The sequence below is a fragment of the Chelonia mydas genome, chromosome 6 (genome assembly GCF_015237465.2).
Source record: "Chelonia mydas isolate rCheMyd1 chromosome 6, rCheMyd1.pri.v2, whole genome shotgun sequence".
Lineage (NCBI taxonomy): Eukaryota > Metazoa > Chordata > Testudines > Cheloniidae > Chelonia > Chelonia mydas.
In genome coordinates, this window is record NC_051246.2 from 95843519 (window position 1) to 95863666 (window position 20148).

The 20148-nt window shown below is 47.5% G+C and overlaps 1 protein-coding gene across 1 annotated transcript in view; it reads left to right on the forward strand.

The window, feature by feature from the left end:
• The window catches only part of TSHR (thyroid stimulating hormone receptor), a 238174-nt gene extending 221543 nt beyond the window's left edge, over positions 1-16631 (forward strand). The window contains exons 10-11 of the mRNA XM_037900796.2: positions 10867-11055; positions 12489-16631. Of these exons, the coding sequence (XP_037756724.1) occupies positions 10867-11055; positions 12489-13890 (1591 nt within the window). The 3' untranslated portion in view covers positions 13891-16631. The remainder of the gene's footprint in view (positions 1-10866; positions 11056-12488) is intronic.
• Positions 16632-20148: the final 3517 nt, after the last annotated feature.

Here is a 20148-nt window from a genome sequence, read left to right on the forward strand (position 1 = left end):
TACAGGGTTATAACCCCGAGGAATGATGTGAAATTAGACTGAATACAGTGGGATCTATTAATCTTCCTGATCTATTAATCTTCCTGAATACAGTGGGATCTGTTAATCTTCACTTTCCTGAGGAGAGTGGGGAATCGCCATTATGGAAATGAGGGTGGGCAAGGGGGATATGCTTCCTTATATAGACTCACATGGAGTATCCCATGGCTTGAGGGAGGAGTTATGTGGCTCCTCACTGGTTAGACCTTTCCAAATAGTTACTAGCTTGTGTGGAGTGATGTCATGTTTAGATGTTTGTTGTAATTATTGGAATTGGGAGCACTGGCTGTTGGGAGTCTGAAAGGACAGGAAACAGGAAGGAGGGGGAGGAGTTGAGAGGCTGGGAAAGAGCTACAGAGGGTGCAGCAGCAGCTTGGTAAAGAGGTTTCCACTTTGAAAATAAAGTCCTGTTGAAGCTTGTTAGTACCTTGCCTGGTTGATACAACATTTTGGTGATGAGGATGGATCTTCTGCCTCTGAACCCACCTGCACCCTTTCTGCAAAGCCCAGGTGAGCCTCCAATTGCTTTTGCTACCTGGATCCATATGTTTGAGACTTATCTGCTTGCAATCAGTGCTACGGAGATTTCTGAAGTAAGAAAGCGTGCTCTGCTAATCCACTGCCTTGGAGCAGAAGGGCAGCATATATTTTACACTTTTCCTCTGAGACTTTACTCTGCATTAAAGAATTTTTTTGTGCCCAAAGTGAATGTAGTAGCTAATCGCTACAGATTTTGCCAGTGTGAGCAGAAACCAGGGGAAACTATAATGCAGTATATTGCTTCCCTGAGGAGTCTAATTGTAATTTGTGACTTTGGGAATATGGCAGATGAGATTATTAGAGACCAGCTCATTGAGAAAACAACCATGCTTCATGTAAGAGAACGGTTACTTCTAGAACCACAACTTACACTAGAAAAAGCAATAACCATTGCTACTCAGATTGAGTCAGCTACAGCTGAAGCCAAAATAATGAGCGTGGATACAGGAGGCACAGTCCAGGCTCTGAGTCCTTTCCAGAAAAGTTCCACTACCACTGCAGACACACAATTGCAAGAGGAAAACTAATGAAAAACCACCGAATCAGCAAATTCAAAATACAGTAAAAGCATGCTTTCGCTGTGGATCCCCACAACACCTTGCAAGCTACACAGGATGTCCGGCAAAAGTAGCTCAGTGCAATCACTGCAAAAAGATTGGACATTTTGCTAAACTATGTCGCAGTAGCCAGTTCAATCAACAGGTGCATGAAATTACAATACCAGATGTTACTGTGCTGAGCATGGACAAAATCACTACTGCACATATTCCAGAACAGATAAAGTGCACTGTAAACATTTCCGCCATACCCTCAGGCAAATCACACTCTATTCAGCTAATGTTGGACACTGGCTCAGCAGTATCTATACTACCTGATTCCATCTATCTGCGTTACTTTAAAGAGGTGCCTCTTACTGAACCCAAACTTCACTTGGTGTGCTATTTGAAAAACTATATTCCTGTACATGGCTGCCTGCCAGTAATAGTTACTTTTGGTGATTGCTGTGTAACTGCAGAGTTCTACATTGTCCATAAAGGCACTCCTATCCTTGGCAGAGATTTATTGGCTGCTTTAAATCTCAGGGTAGTTAATGGATGAAGTGATCTTCCTCAGCAAACCATTCTTGTGGTACACACACCAGTTTCAGCTGGGACCCAACACCAGGTTGAGGAGAAACTCGGCTGTGCTTATGGGTTTCTGCATAAAGTTAAAATGCGGAATAATGTGATACCTATATGACAGAAGTTATGGCACTTACCATTTTCAGTCAGGGAAGCTGTTTCAGAGGAACTTAGAAAACTTGTTCAAAAAAACATTATTGAAGAGATCGACTCCTCGGAATGGGTTTCACCTATAGTAGTGACGCAGAAGAAGGGTGGAGGCATTCACCTTTGTGTGGACTTAAGGGAGCCAATAAAGCTATTGTGATTAACAGCCATCCTCTTCCTCACATAGAAGTATTTGCAGAACTCCGTGGAGCAAAGATGTTTTCTGCTCCTGATTTTCAGAGCGCATACCACCAGGTTATGTTGCATGAAGATAGCAGAGACCTCACAGCATTTATTACACATGAGGGACTATTCCATTTTAAATGTGTTCCATACGGTCTCACATCTGCCCCAAGTGCCTTTCAAAAAATGATGTCATTGATTCTGAAGAATCAACATGGAGTTTAGTGCTATCTGGATGATATTATCGTGTTTGGAAATACTTCTGAGGAGTATGATAATAACCTGCAGTCTGTACTAAACTGCATCAACACAGCAGGCCTCCAGCTCAGTAGGTCCAAATGCAAATTTAGACAAACTGAACTCTCCTTTCTTCTTCGAGTGATTGTTCATGTCCATTCCAAGCAGGTGTGTGCGCGCCGCGTGCACGCCAGCCAGAAGATTTTTCCCCTAGCAGCATCTGGGCACCTCCTGGGGTGGCACCTTCATGGCGCCCAATATCGAGCCCTGCTGACCCTCCCACGCCCTTAGTTCCTTCTTACCGCCCGTGACGGCTAACTGGAACTTTGCTCGCTCTTGCAGCAAGCACCTTAGCAGTGTCTTTGTTCTTAGTGTAAATAGTTTTTCTCTATAGTTGTACTTATCACATAGTTAGTAGTGTTTGGTAGATAGTTAGTTTCCCCTCCGGGGGTATGCCATGGTCTCCAGGGTTTAAACTCTGTGAGTTCTGTGGCAAGTTTATGCCCAAGAGTGATCCTCACTCGTCCTGCCTGCGGTGCCTTGGTGAGACTCACCAAAAGGACAAGTGCTGCATTTGCAAGGGTTTCTGCCCAAGAACCCTTAGGGACAGAGAGCAGAGATTGAAACTCCTGCTCATGGAGGCAGCTCTGAGACCGCAATCCAACCCAGGACCCAACGACCCGGCACCGAGCACGTCCTCTTCGGTGCGCAGTGCTCCGGTGCCGACGGCACGCGAATCGGGCCAGACTAAGGACTCTAAAGCCCACCGGCACTGCCACTCTTCGGGACATAGGGCATCGGCATCAGTTCGGCACTGTTTTCTATCTCCAGTGCCGGTAAAGAAGAAGAGGCTGGTGAGGGGCCGATCACCCCCCCTGAAGCCTAAAGGCCCAGTGCCATCCGCAGGTGGCACAGACCACGTCCACCTCGCTTCCACCCAGGGTCTCGTCGACTCCTGCCCCGGCCGGGATCCAGTCGAGTCCGAACCCTCTCCAGTCCCCGGACCATCTGGTGGACATACAACCACCATCAACACTGGAGGTGTTCGAGGCGGCAATGGACCTGATGCGCCTCCCGGTGCCGGCCTCCTCCCAAAGGAGGGACAAGTCTCCGGCAACCGCATGGCACCTGTTTCACTCCAGGGGCAAGCCAACCATGATGGCTCATCGGTCTCCATCTCCGGCACCGCCTGCACAGACGCAGGAAGCGCACCACTCCCCGGAGTCGAGTCGTTGTTCGTTGGTGACCCACGTTGCTCCTCCGTGGTCTTCTTATTCAGAGACCTCGGAGTTGGAGGTAGACTCGGCTCGATCGAGCAGGCTGTGCAGCAGAAGATCCCGGTCCCGGCGCAGTCACCAACCAGACCCGGCACCATGGCAACAACAGTGGCAACCACCTGCTCAATGCCCTTTTGGACACCCTGGGCGTACCATCAGAGCCAGGTCCATGGTTCGTGCTCCAGAACGGTGTCGGTGTCCTCGGCGTTGTTTGTGCCACAGTCAGCACCGATGACGATGGCGCCACCCTCGACCGGAGTGGCCCCACCAACTCACATGATTTCGGCACCGATGCCTCAGCTGGCACCGGCACGGGCTCCCCAACTGACGGCACCAGTGGAAGCCTCAGCTCCGTCCCTACCAACCTCAACGGTCTCAGTCCCACCGGTTTTACCTGTCCAGGCACCGGCTGCGATGCAGAGTTCTTCATCGGCGCCAGTTCCTCAGACCGAGTACCGCGTGCTGAGGGACCCCGGGAAGGGGGGCGGGGCTGAAGGCAGTGAACTGGGTCACTCCGGTTCTCTGTTCCTCGTCTTCACCCGATGAAGTGGTCGCGGGGACTTCACCGGCCCCAGCTTTGGAGGACAACCGGGTTCTTCAACAGCTTTTGAAGAGGGCCTCCCAAAGCCTGGGGATTCAGGCAGAGGAGGTAGAAGAAGACTTAGACCCGGTCATAGACATCCTGGCTCCCTCCGACCCATCCAGGGTTGCACTGCCATTTATCAAGTCAATAACTGAAACGTCTAAGAACTTGTGGCAAACCCCTGCTTCTCTGGCACCTATGGCCAAGAAATCTGAGCGCCACTACTTTGTTCCCTCTAAAGGGTATGAATGCCATTATACCCTCCTCCGGTCTCTTTGGTGGTCGACGTGGCCAATCAGAGAGAACGTCAGGGGTTTCAAGGCTCCACCTCTAAAAACAGGGATGCCAAGAAACTGGACCTGTTTATCTGGAAGGTCTACTCCACAGCAGGTCTACAGCTTTGTATAGCCAACCAACAGGCCATAGTAAGCCGCTAGGGACATAACACCTGTTCATCGATGGCAAAATTTACGGAGCTTCTGCCCCAGGAAGCTCAGGGGGGAGTTCTCTGCGCTTGTGGAGGAGGAGAAGTTGGTCTCCTGAGCCTCTTTACAAGCGGCTCTGGACGCGGCGGATGCGGCCTCTCGCACTTCGGCCACTAGGGTGGTTATGAGGAGAGGCTCCGGGCTACAGGTCTCTGGTCTTTCCCACGAGGTCCAACAGACCATTCAAGACCTTCCCTTCAAAGGTGTAGCTCTCTTCTCTGAGAAGACGGATAAGAGACTTCACAGCTTGAAGGACTCGAGGGCTACCCTTCGTTCGCTGGGGCTTCACATGCCTGCTACCCAGCGCAGACAGTTTATGCCTCAACCTGCTTCTCGTCCTTATCAACCCCAGAACCGACAGGACGCTCCGTGTAGGCGGAACAGGAGCACTCGGAGGAGGCAACGTCCCCCCTCTGGGCAAAACTTGGGCCAGCCTAGGGCCCCACAGGGCTCTAGACCACCCTTTTGAGGGTACGGTCGAGGATGGCTTGCCAGTTCGGCCTTTGGATCCTTCCCATCTTACTTTCTTGTCCCGTCTTTCCCCTTTCTACCATGCCTGGTCTCAGATTACTTCAGACCGCTTGGTGCTGCGCACGGTAGAGAGGGGATATTCCATCCAATTCTGTACTCTCCCACCCCCCCCCCAACCCCCTTCCCCATCCCTCTTCAGGGACCCCTCTCACGAGCAACTTCTGTGTCAAGAGGTGCAGTCCCTCCTCTCGGTAGGGGCAGTGGAGGAGGTTCCTCAGGAGCTAACGGGCAAGGGTTTTTACTCCCGGTACTTCCTAATACCGAAGGCCAAGGGGGGCCTCAGACCCATACTGGACCTGCAACAACTCAAAAAGTACATAAAGAAACTCAAGTTTCGCATGGTCTCGCTAACCTGCATTATCCCCTCACTGGATCCAGGAGACTGGTATGCCGCCCTCGACTTGAAGGATGCGTATTTTCATATCACAATAGTCCCACATCACAGACCCTACCTCAGATTCGTGGTGAACACAGGCCACTACTAGTTTGCAGTCCTCCCATTCGGACTGTCGACTGCCCTGCGAGTATTCACAAAATGCATGGCAGCCATTGTGGCGTTCCTGCACAAGCACAAATACAGGTTTTCCCACACCTCGACGACTGGCTGATCAAGGGTTGCTCGACGGCCCAGGTGGAGGCTCAGGTCGAGTTAATAAGGAGGACCTTTCTCGAGTTAGGTCTCCTCCTGAACGAGGAGAAATCGACTCTGTCCCCAGTGCAGAGGATAAAGTTCATAAGCACGGTCCTGGACTCTACTCAAGCCACACTCCTCTGATAGGGAGCGAAGGCTGCACTCACTGGACATGCGTAGGGCCTTAGCCTTCTACATAGAGAGAACTAAGTCGTTCCGGAAATCCGTCCAACTCTTCGTAGCCGTGGCAGACAGAATGAAGGGCCTTCTGGTATCATGTCAATGCATATAGTCATGGATAACTGCATTAGGGAGTGCTATACCCTGGCAAACGAGCCCACTCCGCAGATAACCGCTCACTCTACCAGGGCCCAGGCCTCCTCTGTGGCATTCCTGTCACAAATCCCTGTTCAGAAAATCTGCAGGGCAGCCACGTGGTCCTCGATACATACATTTACGTCGCACTATGCAATTACACAACAGTCCAGGGACGATGCGGCTTTTGGGAGAGCCGTGCTTTTTTCTGTGAATCACCTGCTTGGAATGGACATGAACAATCACTCGAAGAAGAAAAAACGGTTATTCACTTTCTCGTAACTGTTGTTCTTCGAGAAGTGTTGTTCATGTCCGTTCCAATACCCACCCTCCTACCCCTCTCTTGGAATGGTTGGCAAGAAGGAACCGAGGGGGTGGGGAGTCGTCAGGGCTCGATATTGGGCGCCATGAAGGCACCACCCCAGGGGGTGCCCAGGACGACATTACGGACGCTGCTAGGGGAAAAATCTTCCGGCTGGCGTGCACGCGGCGCGCACACACCTGCTTGGAATGGATATGAACAACACATCTTGAAGAACAACAGTTACGAGAAAGTGAGTAACCATTTTTTCTGGGGCATACAATTTCACAGGCTGGACTAAAACCTGATCCAGATCGTATCCTGGCAATTTCAAATGCTCCTCCTCCAACAGATTTGCAAACCTTACGTTCCTTCTTGGGTCTTACCTCCTGGTATGCAAAATTCATTCCCAATTATGCTTCTGTCATTGAACCATTACAGGAATTACTATGGAGAAGTTCAACCTTAGTGTGGACAACGGATGCACAAGTTAGTTTCGAAACGGTGAAAGATGTGATTGTACATAGTCCAGTACTTGCACTATTCAGTCCTGCATTGCCCACAATTGTAACTACTGATGCTTCTGATTATGGACTTGGGGCTGTTCTCACACAACTGCACGAGGACAACACGGAGAGGACTGTTGTATTTGCTTCAAGGACACTAAGTAATGCTGAGAGAAAATATTCTACAATCAAAAAAGAAGCACTTGCTTGTGTCTGGGCTACTGAAAATTGGAGAACTTACCTGTGGGGCCGCATGCTCAAATTGCACACAGACCACAGCCCTTTGACAACGTTGCTTACCACGAAAGGACTGGGAAGAGCAGGATACCGTATTGCTCAGTGGTCTGCAAGACTATTCTTTTTTCAATTATGAACTGGAATATAAGCCTGGAAACCAAAATGTGGTCGCTGATTGCCTTTCTCACCTGCCTTTGCCTTCACCAGATGGTTCACCGGAGAATGAGGATGTAGTGGTTGCGCTTATTACAAGCACTCTCACTGCAGTTACAAGAGAAGAATTTCAAGCTGCTTATTCAGCATGTCCAATTCAACAAACACTATGGGAATCTCTGACAAAGAGATGGCCCAGTCACCCTAAAAACCTTGACCCAGTTTTGCTGCCTTATTTTAGAGTTCGTGATGAACTTTCTTGTTTGATGGCTGTGTGCTACGAGGTACACACCGGCTCCTTGTGCCAGAAGAATTACAGTCAAAACTCATACACGTGGCACACAATACTCATCAAGGAATTGTCCGAACGAAACAACGACTACGGGATCTGTATTGGTGGCCAGGGATGGACTCTCAAACTGAAGTACTCATAAAATCCTGTGTCACTTGCCAAATTCCAGATAAGACAGCAGTGACATGTACCTTTCCACTACAGCCTGTTCCTCTTCCTGAATCTGCATGGGAAAAAGTGGTGATTGACTTTGTAGGACCCTTTGATACTACTCCAATTGACTGCCGTTATGTCATCACTTTAATAGACTATTTCAGTAAATGGCCTGAGGTAGTGTTTACATAGCAAATCTCTTCTGCTACAGTAATTAAGTTCCTCTCTTCAGTTTTTAGCAGGGAAGGTAACCCCAAAGAACTGGTTTCAGATAATGGTATTCAATTTACTTCTCTGGAGTTTGAAACTTTTCTAGCACAGAGGAACATTTTACACAGAAGATCATCCCTATATTACCCTCAAGCCAATGGGGAAATCGAATGGTTTAACAGAAGTTTGAAAGAGAGTTTGCAAACAGCTAAACTGGAAGGGTGATTGTGGATACCCTTCACTACTGATTTCTTGCAAGCATACCGGGCTACACGACATGCCATAACACAAAGATCACCCGCAGAGTTACTGCATGGGAAACAGATGACCACTAAACTGAACATTGCTGGATTGTTAAAGGCACGACCTGATGCCCCAAACGAGGATGAGGTGAGAAAAACAGTTGAACAGAACCAAGCAAAGTCTAAGGCTTTCACAGACAAGCGGCGGGGTGCTAAGGAACCAAAGTTTGAGTGTGGTTCCTTCGTTAGAATACGAAAACCAGGAATTTTATGCAAAGGGGACCATAAATTCACAGCTCCTCTTAATATCATAGAGAAGAAGGGACCTTACACCTATTGACTTTCTGAAGGGCAAGTATGGAATGCTTCTTATCTTGCACCTGCCTATGCACCAAGAGGAGATTATGCCAACACCTAATCTGCATTGGATGACTTCACTGTAGTACCAACACAGCAAGACATTGCACTGGAACTGGGGCTTGAGAGATGGCCTGTCAGACCCAGACAACCACCTGTCTGGACTAGAGACTATGTTATTTAGTATCTACAGTATTTTCAGTGTAATATTTCTGCCAACAGTTTAGTGTCTTGTTTCATATTTGTTCAATAATGTTTATTTTAATTGGGAGAGTTTCTTAAGAGAGGAGGGAATGTGGTGTTTAGATGTTGCTTGTAATTATTAGAATTGGGAGCACTGGCTATTGGGAGTCTGAAAGGACAGGAAACAGGAAGGAGTGGGGAGGAGTTGAGAGGCTAGGAGAAAGCTACAGAGGGTGCAGCAGCAGCTTAGTAAAGAGGTTTCCACTTTGAAAATAAAGTCCTGTTGAAGCTTGTTAGTACCTTTCCTGGTTGATACAACAAGTGAGCAGGAACATCCAAAGAGCGTGGTTCTTTTACTGATAACTGCTAAAAGTAACACCACTGTTTATCCAAAAAGGAGAAACAGAAAAGGTCATTCTTCCCAATGGAGAGCCACTTGTGTGGGGTATTGCCAGATGGGAATGGGGTTGCATTGTCTTGCTTATCCATTCACTCTTCTCCCAGTGATGACATCTGCACAAATCTTTTGTGAGGGCTCAGGGCACAGGTTTTTGGCGAAGGGGAAAGAGATGCATTTTGCAATGTTGCTTTGCACCATATGTCTTTTCTAAAAGCTCATTATTAGTTCTTTATCTGTCAATTAGGGAACACAGTGCACAGAAAACACACTTTTGTTTACATGATTAGATTCATGTTCTTTGTTAATAAAACTCTTGAAATAGCAACACTTGACATTTGCCATCTTTCTTAATATAATACAGGTTTAATATGAGCTCATGTTGAGCTTGGGAGGAACATTGCTATAGCTATGAGAGTGTTTTCTCTTAAATTGGCATATGGTTCAAGAAGCACCACTAGAAGCTAGAGGGAAAATAGCAGAAGGAGAAACTTTGTGTGTTTAAATCTACATTTTTATTGAATTTTTGTGTGTTTTGAACTATGAGCCTTAAAAGCCTATTTTAAAAGGTTTTTGTCATTCATCGTTTGCCCAAGGAGATAGTAAAGTAATCAGTTTTAAAACCTTGAGGATGGAAAAACCTTGAGGATGGTATACAGATGTGCTAAAGGGAGAAGGGAGAAGATCAAGCGGTGGCCAGCAAATCTCTCGGCCTACACCGCATCCCGCAGCCCCCATAGGTCTGGAATGGTGAACAGCGGCCAGTGGGAGCGGTGATCGGCCGAACCTGCGGACGCTGCAGGTAAACAAACTGTCCCGGCCCACCAGCGGATTTCCCTGATGGGCCGAGTGCCAAAGGTTCCCGATCCCTGTCCTACTCAAATTCAGATTATAGCTATACCTAGCTAACTCTCATCAGCAACTGCAGCAAATGATGGCATCAATTCTGCAGATACTTCAGTATGCTCTTAACTTCATGTGCATAAATAGAGTCAAGTGTGTAAAGTAATGCGTGTGCTTAAAGCCTTTGCAAAATCAGGGCCTGTGTGAATTAGATGAGCAAATGATACTATCATATCTGCTTCTGTTTTCAATTGTCTTTCCAAAATGAGCATGTTCTCACAGATATTGAATCTTTAAAGACTTTATTTTCAATTACAAAGGCAAGCTGGAGCACTGCTTCGGCTGCAAGGCTTATGAAGAGCATAGCTGATGGCCACCAATGGCAATCACAACACTGTCGATGCAAAAATGTGTTTGAAATAGAAAACCAGTTTTAAAATTACGAAAAAAGAGGCTCTTTCAAAGTTGTAGCAATTTCTCAGGTTTGTAAACTGAAGAATAAATTAGGGAGATTATGTCATCTCAAACAAGTTGTACCCAGTGTCTCTGTGCAATCATTAATTAAAATAAACAACAAAAAATAATGCCCTGGGCTCTGTGCCGGCTTGGATTCATTCATCCCATTCACTGCACTTTCATTGTGCATTCATGCAGCCAGACTAGTTGTCTGGCATCGTGATGCTGGGTGCCCTCTGAATGCTGTTTGGTGATACCCAGTTGGCACATTTCAGGCAGCATGCCAACTCCTGTCCTCACCTCCCTCATGTGTTGTTGGTTGTGTTTTAGTTTAGGTTTTGTTTTTTGTGCTGCAGCTTTCTGTGCAACTCCTAAAGTGCTTTGAAGATCTTAAATGTCTCACTCCAATCATTTCATTTGCTGAGGTTTTATTCTTTCTTTACGCAGTGATGTCTCCCGGACCAGCGTTGCTGCCCTTCCAACAAAAGGACTGGAAAACCTTAAAGAACTGATGGCTAAAAATACATGGACACTGAAGAAACTACCTCCTGTAAAGACTTTTCTTCATCTAATGCGAGCTGACCTGTCGTATCCAAGCCACTGCTGTGCTTTTAAGAACTGGAAGAAAACCAAAGGGTGAGTGTTAGCAACTTCGATTAAATCATAAATCATATAATTAAAGAAGGATTAATTAATATTTTAATATATAATAAATAATATCATAATTCTAGTTAATGGGTTTTGTAGCCATTTTTTGAAATTATATAGTAGTGCAGAGGGACAGGTTTCAAATTAATAAAAAGAAATACTTTTTCACACAATACATAGTTAGCTTGTAGAACTCATTGCCACAAGATATTTTTGAGGCCAAGAGATGAGCAGGATTCAACCCAGGATGAGATGTTTTTATAGATAACAACAATATCCAGAGTTGGTATAGTAAGGATTTTAAAATAACCAAAAGTCTTGGAAGGGGCATAAAACCTTGTGCTTCAGTCAGCCTCTAACTAACTCTAACTCTAACCAAAAGGGTGAGGAGGACATTTTCTTTGTGGCCAGGTTATTCCATAATTATCTTCTGCAAGGTTGCTTGCCTGTTCTTCTGAAGCAACAGGTGCTGGCCACAGTTGGAGACAGGGTACTGAAGTAGATGGACTGCAGATCTGATCCAGTCTGGCAAACCTATGTTCCTATAAGTAAAATTTAAACTTTAATGTAATTGGAGAGAGACTGTGATTTCAGAATTCAAGTTTAGATTTAAATGCAAACTTCTCCAAAGTTCAGAGCCAAGGGTCTTGCTCAGGCCAATCTCTGATACATGAAAAGAAAATAATATCTATCTATAGAATTTATAGGATACCTATCATATTTAAACATTGGCGTAGATAGTATATTAATGGAATTCACAGATGATGTTAGGTCATGGAGGAGTTTCAAACATCTTTGAGGGCAGAGAACTACCACAAAGGGATGTACAGAGATTAGAAAGATGGGCAGAAAGAAACAAAATGAGATTCTCCTTTGAGAAAAGCAGCTCTAGTACTTCTGGTGAAAGTCTGAAAGACAATGAATGGGAGGGAGACAGCTGGGATGAGAAACACTTAAGGAAGTGTAGGGTGATAGCAGTCAGCAAATTCAATACACATTTGCAGAGTGTTATTGTAGTCAGAACATTGCTAATGCTATTTGGGGCTACATAGAAGCATTGCATTGTGGAGCAAGGTAATAATTAGAGCCCCATGTTTTTCGCAACTACAGAATAACACAAAATAAAACTAGAAACAACATGTAAAATGAAAAAAACCCTGCAGTGACAATCTCTGTGACTCCTGTCCTGCACGGCTTAGCCTGGCTCCCCTCGCCGGTTATTCTGACCTGGCATGTAAGATTGCAGCACCACTCAGATTTGGCCTGGCCTCTCCTCCATCATCATGACATGGGGCAGCCAGATAGTTACTTGCTTTTGAAGCTGAAAGAAACTCAAATGAAAGTGCTTCCCTTGCCATACCTGTTGTATACAAAACAGAACTGCAAATTCCAGTGATGATTTCACCCCTGTGCTCTTTCAGAATTCTGGAATACATGATGTGTAACCAGACCAGCAGTCACAGCTTTCGTAAGAAAAGATCCGTCAGTACCTTCAATGGTCCTTTTTACCAAGACTATGCAGAAGAGGATGCAGACCGTACTGACAGAGTGTATGCTGAAAACTCCAAATTCAGGGATTTTCATGGCAACTCCCACTACTACGTTTTTTTTGAAGAGCAGGGGGATGGAGATGTTGGGTTTGGCCAAGAGCTCAAGAACCCTCAAGAGGACAACATCCAGGGGTTTGACAGCCATTATGACTATACTGTCTGTGGTGGCAGTGAAGACATTGTGTGCACTCCAGAGCCTGATGAGTTTAATCCCTGTGAAGACATAATGGGCTATAAATTTCTAAGGATTGTGGTGTGGTTTGTGAACCTCCTGGCTATCCCGGGTAACATTTTTGTCCTCTTCATCCTTCTCACCAGCCATTACAAGTTGACTGTACCACGTTTTCTGATGTGCAACCTGGCTTTTGCTGATTTCTGCATGGGACTGTACCTTCTCCTGATTGCTTCGGTGGATCTCTACACTAGGTCAGAATACTACAACCATGCCATAGACTGGCAGACTGGGCCTGGCTGCAACACAGCTGGCTTTTTCACTGTCTTTGCCAGTGAGCTTTCTGTATACACACTGACTGTGATCACCCTGGAGCGCTGGTATGCCATCACCTTTGCTATGCGCCTGGACAGGAAGCTTCGCCTTTGGCATGCTTTGGTCATCATGCTGGGTGGTTGGCTCTCATGCTTTCTTCTTGCCCTCTTGCCACTGGTTGGAGTCAGCAGCTACATCAAAGTCAGTATCTGCCTGCCCATGGATACTGAAACACTGTTGGCTCAAGCCTACATTGTCTTTGTTTTAATTTTGAACATCATTGCCTTTATCATCATCTGTGCCTGCTACATAAAAATCTATATAACTGTGCGAAACCCTGAGTACAAGTCCGGAGACAAAGACACCAAAATTGCTAAAAGGATGGCTGTGTTGATTTTCACTGACTTCCTATGCATGGCACCTATCTCATTCTATGCTTTATCTGCCATTATGAACAAGCCCTTGATAACAGTCAGTAATTCCAAGATCCTGCTAGTGCTGTTCTACCCACTCAATTCTTGTGCCAACCCCTTCCTCTATGCTATTTTCACCAAGGCTTTCCGAAGGGATGTCTTCATCCTGCTCAGCAAATTTGGCATATGTGAGCATCAGGCTCAAATCTACCGGGGCCAGACAGTCTCAGCCAAAAACAGCAGTGGTTCTTATGGCCAGAAAGGCAGCCGAGGGACAGGTCAGGACTACCATGACCCACATGATGACTATCACCCTGCAATTGCGATGCAAGAGCAAATAGTTGTGGAAGACTATACGCTGACTGTGTTATAGCACCTGAAAGCATCACAACTGCAGTGCAATCAATCAGATGGTAATTTACTGATCAAAAAAAAAAATCCAGTGATAAGATACAGTTTTTCCTAGTTGTTTTGAGGAACATCTGTAGTGATTTTTCTTTTGAGTGAGCCATTCATTTGACTCTCCAATCTTATACTACTGTCAGTGTAAGAGAGAAGGTGCCAGTTATGATGACAATACTGGAAGCATATATGAATACTCAGTATAAATCAGAAAGTGAACATATTTATATGAAATTTTAAACATTCATTCTTCTCTAATTGGCTAAAGGGAAAGGGAGACAGCATAAATTTAGGGGATACTTGTACAAATAAAATAGGATTTTTAGATTTATAATTAAAGTGGAGTTAATAAAAAAATAAAAATTAGATAATGAATTTTTCAGGTTCTAGGTCAGATTAGTCAGGCTGGCTTGCTTGCTTTTTTTCTTTTTTTTAAATCAAAAGATTTATTTGTTTTTCTAATTGCCAGTTTTATGAACTGGGTTCTTTCTGCTCCTATTATCACTTGTAAAAAAAATTCGGCAGTTGGAATTTAATTTACAATTTTGTTTAAAATGTGTGAGGCAGAATAGAATCCAGCTGGCTTTCCCATCACTCATGTTGCCTCACTAGGCCAAACAACAGTAAAAACCATTTTTAAAAATAAGTTAAAGAGCAGATAGTAAGGCTTTAACTTCTTTTTTCTTTGTGTGTAGGGAAAAACTTCCCGACTCTCTCTCAAATGGGGGGATTCTGACTTTTTGAGGTGAGTTTAGGGGGAGATTTATTTTAAATTTCTTTTGAAACCTATCTGTCCGGACTAATGGGTTCAAATCCCAGTTTTACGGATGGTGATAGTTACTTGCTTTTGAAGCTGAAAGAAACTCAAATGAAATTTTGATACTAAAAATTAACATTAGGGGAAGCAAATTGCTTGGCTTTTATCTAGTCATCTGAGTATAGTATAAGTGTTTGGCACTTTAGGATATGTCTACATTGAAAAGTGAAGATGTGACTGTAGCACAGGTAGGCATATGTGTTAGCTTTTATCTAGCCAGAATGAGTAATAATAGCAGTGTAGACGTGGTGGCATGGGCTTCAGAATGGGCTAGCAAACAGAGTAAAAGCCCTCCAGCAGTATGGGATAGGGCAGTGTGATCATGACAGCCACTCCCTGATGCCTATTTGCAAGCCACAGTCCCTCACATTGCACAGTGACTTTAAAGAGAATGTGCTAAAGTAGCAGTGGATTTGTTCCTTTGTTGCTTCTTTCTGGCATACAGTCACACAGCAGCAAGAAAGGGTCATAGCTGCCAAGTATTTTGCAGCTTCCCCTTGTGACATTTATCACAGATGAAAAAGAATCATCATTCTTTGCCACATGGTCCCACTATCACTGCTCAGGGTGGAGAGGTGTCATTTGGGAATGGTGGCAATGTTTTCACTGCTGAGGAATGTCACACAAGGAGCAACATAAAACTTCACCCCCTCGTTTCCCCCCCAAAAGGCAACTATTTCCTACTGCCACCCAAAAGTCAATTTACGTTCCCTACCTCCCCATGTTTCGGGTGACCAGACATCCCGTTTTTAAAGGGACAGTTCCCATATTTAAGCACTCCTGCAGGTGTCCTACTTCTTCTTAAAAAAGGGCAAATTGTCCAATATTTTGTCTTCCACCTCCCCCACCTCCCCAATCAGTACTGATGGGTCCTGGTGCTAGTCAGATCCCTGCTCACCAGCTGCCCGCCCACCAGCAGTGCGTGAGGGGGGGTCCAGTGGCCGATGATGGGGGTGGGTGTGCCAGGCTGCTGGCTGGGCAAACCTGCTGCGCGTGAGGCCCGCTGCTGGTCCGACAGCACAGCCCCCACTGCGTGCCGGCTCTCAGGCAGCAGGACCTCGCCTCCTGTTCTGTTTCTGGCCAGCACTGGCTGTGCGTTGCGAACTGCGGTGGCTGGTGAGTGAGGGCAGGTGCCAGGCGGCGGCTGGTTACATGTCACCTCTGCTGCCCACCCATCAGCTTTTTATGTGCTCCCCCTCTTGCTGTCCTCTCCTGCTTTTCCCCTTCACCCCACCTACCCCACAGCTCCTCCATATCCCCCCCAGCGTAGCGCATCCCACTCCCAGTGCTGTGCGGAGAACCAGCCCCTGGTCGGAGTGCTCAGCTCACCAACAGCTTGGCTGGCAGGCTCCTTCCTTCCTCCACTGCCTCTGGCTGGGCTGGCACCCCAGGAAAGCCCAGGACTCTCCGGCCCAGGGCGATGGCCAGGAGAAGCTGAGCCCTGCATGTGCCAAAGCCCCACACAGCGCTGGCACTGGGAAGCCTCCCCGCCTCTCAGCTAAGCTCTGGAGTGGTGGCAGGATTCAATTTCCAGCCTGTTTGCACCCTGACCCTGCAGGCTCTAAAGCAGCAACCCAAGCAGGGGCTTAGCGCCCCCTTCCCCCCACCCCTCCCCGCCCTGGGTCCTGCCCCAGGGAGCACAGGGCTGCTCTGTCCCCTAGACCCTGTGTGCCCCCCGCCCCCACACACACGTTGCATCAGGAAGCGCCAGGTACCAGGAGGGCGGAGAGTGCCGGGCAGGGAGAGTCGGGTTGGTCGGTCACACCCCCGTATGAGAAGTGTATGGGAATGTGTGTGTGTCATCTCTCCCCGTGTGAACCCTAAAGCCTTAAAGATAAGAAGGTAAATAAAAAGAATCCAGTTATGCAGTATTTCTTTTTAACTGGCTCTCAGTCAACTTGCTGTTAATTTGAACGTTTGCACTGCATAGTTCTGATTGATTTCCGTTGAACTCACTTGAATATGACTCATTTTACCAGGGGTCCTGTATTCAGCATAGGGAAATATGGTCACCCTACCCATGTGCCTGCTGCTGCCGCCCCTGTTAGGCAACAGAAAGCTCTTGGATGGGATTGGGGGGGTGCAGGAAAAGGTGCTGGAATATTTATTGCACTTTGCCCCAAGTGGGGGAAGAAACAGTAGCAACTCCAGGAGGAGGGGAGCCCCGGAGAAGGACAGCTGCAAGCAGAGAAGACAGGGGAGAGGAACCTTCTTGTAGCAACGCCCACCCTCCCAGCAGTGGGAAATGTTGAGGGCAGTAGGGGAATTCCTTCACTTGGCAGGTGATGGGGAGGGAGAGCTGGGAGTTTGGCCCAGCCTTTGATAGACACAGCCCTGGGAAAGTTTCTGCCCCAGTAGTAAGGGATTCCCATATCCATATTTGGGCTTTGCCCTGCCTTTAAAAGGAAAGACCCACCATTCAGCTAGCCCAGTGTGGGAGTTGGCTGGACCAGCCCAGCAGGAAGAGAAAGGTCAGCCTCCCTGTATGGATTGGGGTGGGGGGGGCAGTGGAGAACCCCAAAGAATGAAGATGGAGTGACAGGGAACTGTTGCTCCAAGAAGATGGGAGAGATGGGGAGAGAACAAGGCCACCAACCCTCCCTTTTTTCTGCAAGAAGACAACAAGGGTTAGCTCTCAGGGGGTTGGGGAGCAGGAGTAATTTGTGGGATGGGATAACTGAGCAGTGCAGGGAGTTGAAGGAGTCGGGGGCAAGAGCTCTGGGTAATTTTGGGTGGATCAGGAGCACAGTGGATCTGGTGCACTGGGGAACAGGGGTAGTTAAAATACTGGATCATCTGGGGTCAGCAGTTGGCTCAAAGATTTGGATAAGGAGTCCATCACTGGCACAGCTGCTCAATCTTTACTTGCTCCCTTTCCACCAGAGAAAGCTAGCATGTACTGTGCATGTGCAATGTAGGGAGGAGCAGCTGCTTATCTCCCTTCCCACCAACTCATCCGCTTATTGTGTCACTCGCATATCTTTAAGGAAGAGGCTGTACAGATTTTATCAGGGTGTGTTTCCCATACACAGGGGACAGCATGGGGGAGATAAGCTCAAAGGTGTCTGAGAGAGAGGCTGGCTCGTGAGCAATAATAAAGACTGGAACACTGATGGAAGAAAGGTAAGTGGTACCAGAAGATGCCTAATGATTCTGCCAAACGGCTGTGTTACAAGAAACTAACTTGCTACTAGAATAGCAGCTGCAGAGTGTCGCTTAGAGGAGAGCAAAAGTAAGCCTGCCAGGAATCATGTGAGATACACGTGATACTTTACAGCACAGCTGGGAGAGGGAAGGGTCCAACAGCCTGACACCGAAGGGAAATGGTGCTGGTGCTTTAAGGGAATGAGTTTGGATGGAGGAACAGCTGCAGCTTCCCAGCTGTACAGTTATTGCATGTGCCTGCCCCTTTTTCACTCACAAGGGAACAAGCAGAGGAAGCCCAGAGCCCAGTGAAGACCTGCCCCCCCCTCCGATTGCCCCTCCCTCCCTCCTGCTCAGGATTCCATTGTCCCAGACCCTGACCTAAGAGTTCCTCACCCCTTCAAATACTCCAGCCCCAGATCCCTCAGAACTCATGTTGCTCCAGACTCCAAAGTGCTCCCACCCCAGCTTCCCAAGATTTCTGAAGTGTCCGAGACCCCTCCAGACTCACAATGGGCCCAGCACAACTCAGGACTCATCTTTGGAGTCATATGAGGGAGCCTGGTGGCCTTTTCCCTCCCTTCCCTTCCTGCGTTCTGAGAGTGACCAGCAGGACTGGCCTCTTACCTATTTGGGGGAGCTGCCCCCAAATTGTGACCTTTTATTTTCAAAGGTGGGGGGCCCCTACTCCTGCTGGACAAGCCTAATTGGCTCCCATCCAGAGTGTCTTGACTTTTATAGAGGCGTTGTCCTGCTAAGAGAAGCCTGAACTTGGAAGGTTTCCTCTGCCTGCTGTGAGCAGGGCCTCCCAAGTCCCACACCTATCAAAGGAAGTACCCAGGCCTTTTGGCTGCACCTGCACACTACCTGAGAGAGGGCTGAGCCACTGTGTCCCTTCACCTTATGTCTTTCTTCTGCTTGAGGGTACTTCTGCCTCTTCCCTTGACCGGGCATGGCAGGGGCTAAGATACTGTGCTTGTTGCCTTGTCCCACTTTTGGATGACAGGACTTGTACCTGGCACCATTTCGCCTCTTCTGATTGCCTTGGGCAGCTGAGCCCTTCCACTTCTCCCCACTGTCCTGGTTTGAGACCTGTTGATAGCTCACTGACATACCCAGAACAGTGCTGCGTGACCCTCCCAAGCAGCAGCATTTCTTTGGGAGCTCATCTCAGGCTTCACCCCACCTGCCCTCTCCTCTGCCTACTTGGCTCCTTTCTGAGACTCTCCTTCTTCGCAGTTCTTCCTAGCTGAGGGGGAGTAAAGATCTTGGCATGAGCAGCCAGGAGTGAAGATCCTGAGGACATCCTGGCACTCTGTAGAGCAGCAGGAATCCACAAAGCAGTAAGAGCAGCTAATTGATGTTTGGAAGGAAGGTGATGACAGAAATTGACTTTGAGGGGAGTGGGGACACTTCAAAATTTTCTACGGCGGACCACCAGAAACTTCTATTCAAAATTTTTGTTGTCTCCCTTCTCCCCACGTCTCCAAACCTCTCCCATGGGTCAAGGGCAGCCCCTCCTTGGGGGCAACATTTTGAAGTCCATACCGTGACATTTCTTACCACAAAGTAAAAGACTAACACAGTCCCCTGAGTATGGGAATAAGGCCTTGTCTACACGACAAAGATTTGTCTGCAAACGTTATGCTGCTTTAATTAAAGCGCTTTAATTAAAACCACTGTTGCACGTCCACACTAACAGCTCTTGCATTGACACAGAGAGCAGTGCACTGTGGTAACTATCCCACTGTGCAACTGGCCGCAGGGTGCTTTGGGAAGGATTTGCAATGCCTCATGGGGCAGGTTTCTCAATCCTACTAGATTGTGAGCTGCTTTTTCAACTGAAGTGTGTGGGGGTAGGGAGAGGAGAGTGATGTGTCTGGGACGGGGGAGACAGCAGGCTGATCGACTTATCCTGGGGAAGGGGGCCAACCCCGCACGCCAGCCCCCGGCTCTGCTCCGCAGGGCAGTATCTCCCAAAACAGCCCGCTCTGCCTGCCTGCCTATGGTTCTGTGATTTCCTCCAAGTTCTCCCACAGCTTCCTCAGCAGCCGGGAGTGGTGATTGTGAGCACGTCGGTGACCTCTCTGTGCTGAGGAATGTCGATGCAGCACAGCAGACACCCGCCTCCCCACACACACACACACTCCCCCAGCAGCAGTCTGCCTGCCCCTGTGTTCCTAGTGCATGGCAGAACAGGAGCACTCCACGTTAATGATTTGCTCTTTCTTCCCCAAAGAGAGCAGAGTGCTCAGCTGTCAGATACTT